At 42.1% G+C, this 7,092-nt stretch overlaps 1 protein-coding gene across 1 annotated transcript; it reads left to right on the forward strand.

Annotated features, from left to right (window-relative positions):
* Positions 1–2,129: 2,129 nt before the first annotated feature.
* On the forward strand, positions 2,130–5,399 carry LOC146186922 (uncharacterized). The gene is made up of 2 exons (XM_084608145.1): positions 2,130–4,247; positions 5,385–5,399. The coding sequence occupies exons 1-2, from the start codon at positions 2,130–2,132 to the stop codon at positions 5,397–5,399; spliced, it is 2,133 nt and encodes a 710-aa protein (XP_084464271.1).
* The last annotated feature ends 1,693 nt before the right edge of the window (positions 5,400–7,092 follow it).

Raw genomic sequence — 7,092 nt, forward strand, 5'->3', positions numbered from 1 at the left:
GAAGCTCCATTCAAGTGAGTTCCCGATAGCCGGTATGTATTATGTTGAAGAGTGGTTTATTACCGGAGTACTGGAAACGGTGACCGGTGGCGAAAGGCGATCGAGTGTCGAAGCACAAGACCGGGTCCGACAAAGGCAGCTTGAGTTAAAAGTGCACGCGACAGCTGATCGGAGAAGAACCCAAAAACCTCCATCGTCAATTGTGTCGGCGCATTGTTACCTTCTTTACAATGTGTCATAGGTTCACCTGCATGTTAACTTGAATGACGTAATTCTGCAACTATAAGTTACACAGAAGCTTTTCTCAAATGGGTGCCCGCGAAGCTATTTTCGGAGGTCCGCGAAGCCCACGCCCACATAAGAATGAAAGGTCGCGCGATCCATGGCAAGATATCAGTTTTGCATGTTTAAAAGCACGGAGGTTGGATGCAGACTTTTGTTTCTGAAGGCGAAAGAAACGCGAGAGTAGTGTGGGAACAGAACGCTCGCGAGAAAAGGAGGAAGAGAGCGTCTATTTTTTTGAAGCCAGCATCGGTGAAACTCTAGCTCTGCCTGCACTGATGGACGATCTGCAGGACAAGCGAACGGCGCCGGCGCCTGGTGCCGGAACTGCTGCAGCAGTCGATTCCCCCCTCCCCCCCTCCCCTCCGTCTCAAGGCGTCCCGTGCACCACTTCCACTGGTCCACAAGTGGTCACCTGCGCATCCATGGCTGAAAGCCATTGAGTTTAAAGAAATGCAGCTTTGTCTGGTCGCATGCATGCATGTGATCTATTGCCATCGTGTTTCTCGCATGCAGGCCGCCGGAATTGGTGTATCAAATTTCTCCCCTTCATTCCTGCCATCTAGGCTGTCTGCTTCTGGCCCTATGGGCCTGGGCGCCCCCGCCGTTTGAGGGGGAGGGGGGGGGGGCTGAGAGTGATAACTTTGAGCTGCATAAACAGCTGTTGGACACACCATCGAATGTGGCACGATCTGCGAAAATATGTCCATGCAGTCTAAAACATCACGACGTTCCAACCATTTTTTTGAGTAGTCACATTGGGTTCGACTGCTCAGAATGCCATATGCAGTGCTAGCTGTTTAGCAAATGCATAAAGTATCCATACTTTTTAGCACACATCTATTCATTGTTAAAAATAATGGTTAGGTATATGTATGCCATCAGTTGGCATGAATTTTTTATGTTGTACCATGGGGAGAAGAAATTTGAAGTGAGCAGTTTAACACATACTTAACTTGTTCATATGAAAAAGAATCTTGTTGTTTGTAATAAGAGAGAAATTACTCATTAACATCCACCAAAGCGCAGCCAAACGGCTACAAAGAGCTTTCACAGAAACTTCGAACTCAAACCCACTTCGAGTTATAGATCAGTTCGCTCTCGCCCTGCCATTTGATCTGCAGACCGTCCTGGTTAGCTCTGTTGGTAGAGCGACTGCCCTGGAAAGCCGATGGTTCCGGATTCGGTCCCCGGACCAGGACAAATTTTCTTTAACTACGAAGTTTCTGAGAAAGCTGTATAGCTTTCCTTTGTAGCCATTTGGCTGTGCTTTGGTGGATGTCAATGAGTAATTTCTCTCTTATTACAAATCTACTCCACCTTCGGGGATTTCCCTAAATATTTGACCAATCTTGTAGTTTATCTGTACTTTGCAAAATGTATTGCCCATTTGCAGTGCTTAGCAGCACGTGCTAACAACACAGATCATATATTCACTGTTTTTTTTTCAAGAGCCCCATCTATTTTACTTTTCACACTACTAATATGTTCACATCATCTTTTTGTTGTTTGGGGTTTATTACAGTGAAAGGTAGAAAAGTAAAATTACCATATCACTAATGTCTACAAGAAGCTTAAGCACAACTCAATAAAGATATCTCGCAGCCACCACAGATAAAAATTTGTCCTTTTTCTTTCAAGAAGAGACAGATGTGGAGCCAAGATGCAACGTAAACACTGCCAAGAGAGCATGAACTTCAAAGCTAGTTTTTGTTGATGTCGTTCATAATATTTGCATTTTTGCAAGTGCTAGTGCATGCAGTGACTTTTAATTACAAGCACTCAATCTGACGTAGCCGCTTTGAAAACAGATGATCATTTCGTCATTGTGTGTTTAATTATCTCAGATGGAGGTCACCACATACCAGTGCACGCGGTGTCACCAAAGGACCCCTTCTTTACCTGGACTGCTGCGCCATTATTGCACATGGCATGGCACAGAAAGTGACTGGCATTGCAACTTGGAAGGTTGCATGAACACTTACAGACTGTACAGCTCATTTCGGAAGCATGTCAGCCGCCATCATGGACACCTGTTGGCATCGGGGAGCAGCAGTACTGCACCTTCTGATAGCCCAGAGCTCACTGAACCACAAGATGAAAGAGAAGCAGCTTCTACGAGTCGAGCTCATCAGATAGATGACCAGGATGCATCAGGAAGCAGCAGCACTGCACTACCTGACAGCCGACAGCTCACTCAACCACAAGGTGAAAGAGAAGGATTTTCTACTGGGCGAGCTCATCAGATAGATGACCGTGCTGACATTGATGATGCTGGTGCAGCTGACCCAAGTGATCAGTACGTCAAAAGACTATCTTCACTACTGTTGAAGTGGCAAGAAGGTAGACACCTATCTGAAAACGCAGTCAATGAAATAGCCAATGATGTGATTGACTTTACAGCTGAATTTAAAAACACATTGAGCTCAGTCGACACTTCCAAACTAGAAGTACTGAAGACAAAAAGGAGCCGAGAGAACTGTTGGAAAAGCATGTACAACTTTGTAGCTCCCAAAACAATACGTTGTTCAGATGAAGCATCTGAAACCTACGAATATGTGCCAATCATGGAAACTATCAAGGCTATAGCAGGAGTTCACAACTTATTTGAAGAAAGGGATGCTCAATGCTCAAACTTACTTGAAGATGTTCATGATGGAGCCTACTTTAAACACCACAGTGTATTTAAAAATGCTGGCCATGAAAAGCTATTGGCTCTTCAACTTTACTTTGATGAGTTTGAAGTCTGCAACCCCCTAGGGAGTAAGCGTGGAAAACATAAAGTTCTTTCTGGATATTTGACAATTCTGAACTCATCACCAAAATTCCGTTCGCAGCTAAGTGAAAAGTATCTAGTTCTTCTCGCAAAAACATCACTTGTGAAGAAATTTGGGCTTCATAAAATCTTCCAGCCTCTCCTTACTGACTTGCAAAAGCTAGAAACAAGTGGGGTAGAGCTAAATGGAGAAATGGTGAAGGGCTCACTTTTATATGTATGTGGTGATAATTTATCAAGTCACCAGATTGGTGGGTTTAGTGAGTGCTTTTCGTCAGGTTCCATTTGTCGGTACTGTATGGCAACTAGAGAGGAGATCAATAACAAATGGCATGAAGAGGAATTTACTTTCCGAACAAGAGAAATGCATGCACGGCATATCGAGCTCATGAAGACTGATCCCAATTTGTCAAAGATATATGGAATCAACAACAAAAGCTGCCTTACTGAACTGAAATCATTTGATGTCACACAAGGCTTTCCCCCTGATGTCATGCATGACATGTATGAAGGTGTAATACCCTTCGTTATGAAACATGTTATTAGTCATCTCATAACCAGCAAAGTAATCACTCTCACTCAGCTAAATGACAAACTGAGATCATTCCCCTTCCAAGGTGCAGACAAAAAATCGAGACTACCTCCTCTCTCAAAAGAAGCAGTGTCTGGGAATGCAACCATGAAAGGTTCAGCCGCTGAGAAACTCTGCTTTTTCCGTTTTTTCTCTCTCATAGTTGGCAGTGAAATTCCAAAAGACAACGCAGCTTATTTGGTGTACCTTGCTCTACGTTCAGTAATTGACATTGTTGTCGCACCAAAAGTATGTATCAGCACAATTGGCTATTTGAAGGCACAGGTTGAGGACTTTTACTGGAAATTTAAGAACACCTTTCCAAGTGTAAGTATAATTCCAAAAATGCACTATCTTGTCCACTACCCAAGACTGCTCTCCGTGCATGGCCCATTGTCCAAGCTTTCATGCATGCGTTTTGAGGCAAAACACCAATTTTTTAAGTCTGCGGCTCGAAATGCACGAAATTTTAAAAACATATGTGGAACGTTGAGCAAGCGACACCAAATGCAGGCAATGTACTCCCTTACTCAGCCACTTGAGTCAATCCAAACTGTTGGCTGCAAAGATGCACAGCCTCATACACTGCCTGACCTCTTAAAGGACAGACTGCAAGATGTAGGTCTAGAAGGCAAGAGCGTTTATTGTGTTACTTCACTGACAATGTCTAGAAGGAAAATTGATGTTGGCTGTGTAGTCCCAATGCTCGTGCCTCAGGATGATCTTCCTCAGTTTGCCCATGTACAACTGATAGCATTTTGTGAGAGTAAGTTGTTTGCTTTTGCCTGTGTCTTGAACACGAGATGCTTCGATGACCATTTTCACTCTTTTGTTGTTGAAAACACAGACCATAATGTTATAATTGAAGATTTGAAACATCTTGAAGAATTTTTTGAACCTCTTTATTTGTACAAGCAAAGATATGTCATGCCTAGGTATGCTTTCATTAACCAATCAGAGTGATTGTGCTTGATATTTTACCTGTCTCTTAACTTATGCATGGCATTGACTATACAGTACTTGCATGTACAAAGGGTGTTCAAAGAGTAATGCCTCTCATCTTTTTTTCTTGAAGGCCATTCATATTCATATCCATATTTATGAAACTCACAAATATTGCAGCCACATATCTGGTGGACCAATGATAATTTCCAAGGAAATGTGTCAAACTATTCTGCATTCCGAGACCTATCAACAAGCTTATGCATGCCTTTTAGCACTAGCTTCTTCCTTCATGGTGCTGACACAGATGATAAAGCCCATCTTCAAAGCAGAATAACAAAAAAAAGCGGTTTCCAAATCTGGCTGCATTCACTTTCCTATCCTCCTTACAGTCCTGGCTTGGCACTATCTGGTTTTCCTTTTGTGCTTCAGGGATTCATATTTCAGGAAGGTGAGAATGTCATTCGTCCTATGAGGACATGGCTGCTGGTACAAAGAAAGTTGGTTTGGTTTTATTTTATTGGGCTTAACGTCCCAAAGCCACTGAGGCCATGAGGGACGAAAAAGTGTTGCTAGAAATTTCGACCACATGGGTTTCTTCACAAAGCATGCATGCCCTTGGCCAGTGACATTAAGCCAAGCAAGTTGACCGAGATTGTTCTGAAAATTACCGTATGCCTGGCAAACATGCAGTTACATTCCGTGTGAATTTGAGATATTTTGGAAAAAAAAATGTGTTTGAGGTAAAAGTTAGTGCATTGGTTCTTGAACACCCATTTTTATATGTGATTTTATTTTTGTTTCATTGCATAGGGCAACCTTGGCTAATAGCAGAAGCAAACAGTCCATGTGTAAAACTGTATCCTCATCGTCCTCCTTTGGAACAGCCATTTGAACAGCTTTTTTATTGTTTTCCAAAATATTGAAAGATGCTAAGTTTTGCAAGTGCCTCAATTATGGGTATGTCATTGCCCTAATGAACATTCTCTTCTTTCGTGGCTGTGCATCTCAGTGTGACAAAGCACCTCATTCTGTTTTGTATTTTCTTGAAATGCAAGTGTTAAAGCTGTCATAGCCTTCAGTTATAATACTGCCATTTGTTTTGTATTTTAATCCATTGGTCAACTGCCTGCTCACCATCCTGCTCATTTTGCGTTATTTTTGCTGCTATTTCAATTTGTTCTGTCATAACTATTCAGTTATTTATTTATTTACAATACTTTACAGGCCTTTGGGAAGGCATTGGTAAGAGGGGGACGCAATATAGACATACTGTATGCATAAATCAGGGCCATAAGAAAAGAACAGCAAATTCCACACAAAATAAACAAGATTATTTTAAGAAAATATTAGTTACTGCATGCCAACAGTTACAGCCAAGCAGGAAGAACAGTGGATCATGGAACAAAATATTTAATGTAAGAAAAGATACATGAAAGTATCCAGGCAGTAAAAAACAAGCATATCTAGCTAATATCTATAGAAATGGAAAAAGCAAGCAAGCCAGCTACAACATGAAAAATGGAAGAAAAAAAAAAAGCTAGGGACAACAAAAGTTACAACTCGTGAATACCGATGTACAATTGTTAAGTGTAGTTGTCAAAGAAATGTTTTGCTAGATGATAAAGTAAAGTTACATGTTTGTGGTGCAAGGCAGTGTGGTTTGGAAGATTATTCCACAGGTGTATAACATGCGAGAGCCCAGAGAAGTTGAAGGCATGAGTGCTGCCATAAGTGCATGTGTAGCCAAAGTCAGTGTTTGAGCTGGTTGACTATTAGAGTGTTGTTGCCGGCGCAGTAATGGCGACTGTCCTCTGCTGTTCCGATTTGCATAGGGATAGCACCATGATATAATAGCGAAATGGCATGAAGAAAAGGGAAGCAAAGCCTATCTTAGACAGGTGCAATGCCTTTTTATGCTACTTCTCACAGCAGTCAAGTGAATAAAATAGAGTGGGAACAGTTTCGCATGAGTCACAACCACTGCAGTGAGGTTTCAAAATGTAGGCTGCATTATAAGAAAAATTACCCTTTGTTGGGGCCTGAAGCAAATTTTTGAGGTGGTAGTGGTGCTTACTCTGCACTGTCTTTTAGCTCAGTAACTGCATCAGTGCTTCCAGCTGCCCCCCCAAACACACTCACATCTCTCTTTACAGTTTTACATTCTTTTCAGTTACGGTCTGTTGGTTCGTGCGTGTGCTGTGCTTGAAAAATACCGTGCGTGCGCCGAGCCCTTCGAAAACGGCATTGTACACAAAACGATGTTAGCTGCACGGCTTTCGAGCTACTTGCCACTACTCTGGGGTTTGCGCTTTGTGCTGATATGGATGCTCGACGGTACTGTGTAAACTGTGAAAGCACCTGCGTGCTTTCACGGCAGCTGTCAGTTCGAGAGTACCTTCCTGTTTCGGTCGAGTGAACATAACTTCTGTATGTGATGGGCTAAACACTTTATCACCACATCGGGTCTTTTTAGAAAAAAAAATTAATTTGATGCCATGCAAAAAAAAAATAAAAAGTA

The sequence above is a fragment of the Amblyomma maculatum genome, chromosome 6 (assembly GCF_055883805.1).
Source record: "Amblyomma maculatum isolate TAMU_Amacu chromosome 6, ASM5588380v1, whole genome shotgun sequence".
Taxonomy (NCBI): Eukaryota; Metazoa; Arthropoda; class Arachnida; order Ixodida; family Ixodidae; genus Amblyomma; species Amblyomma maculatum.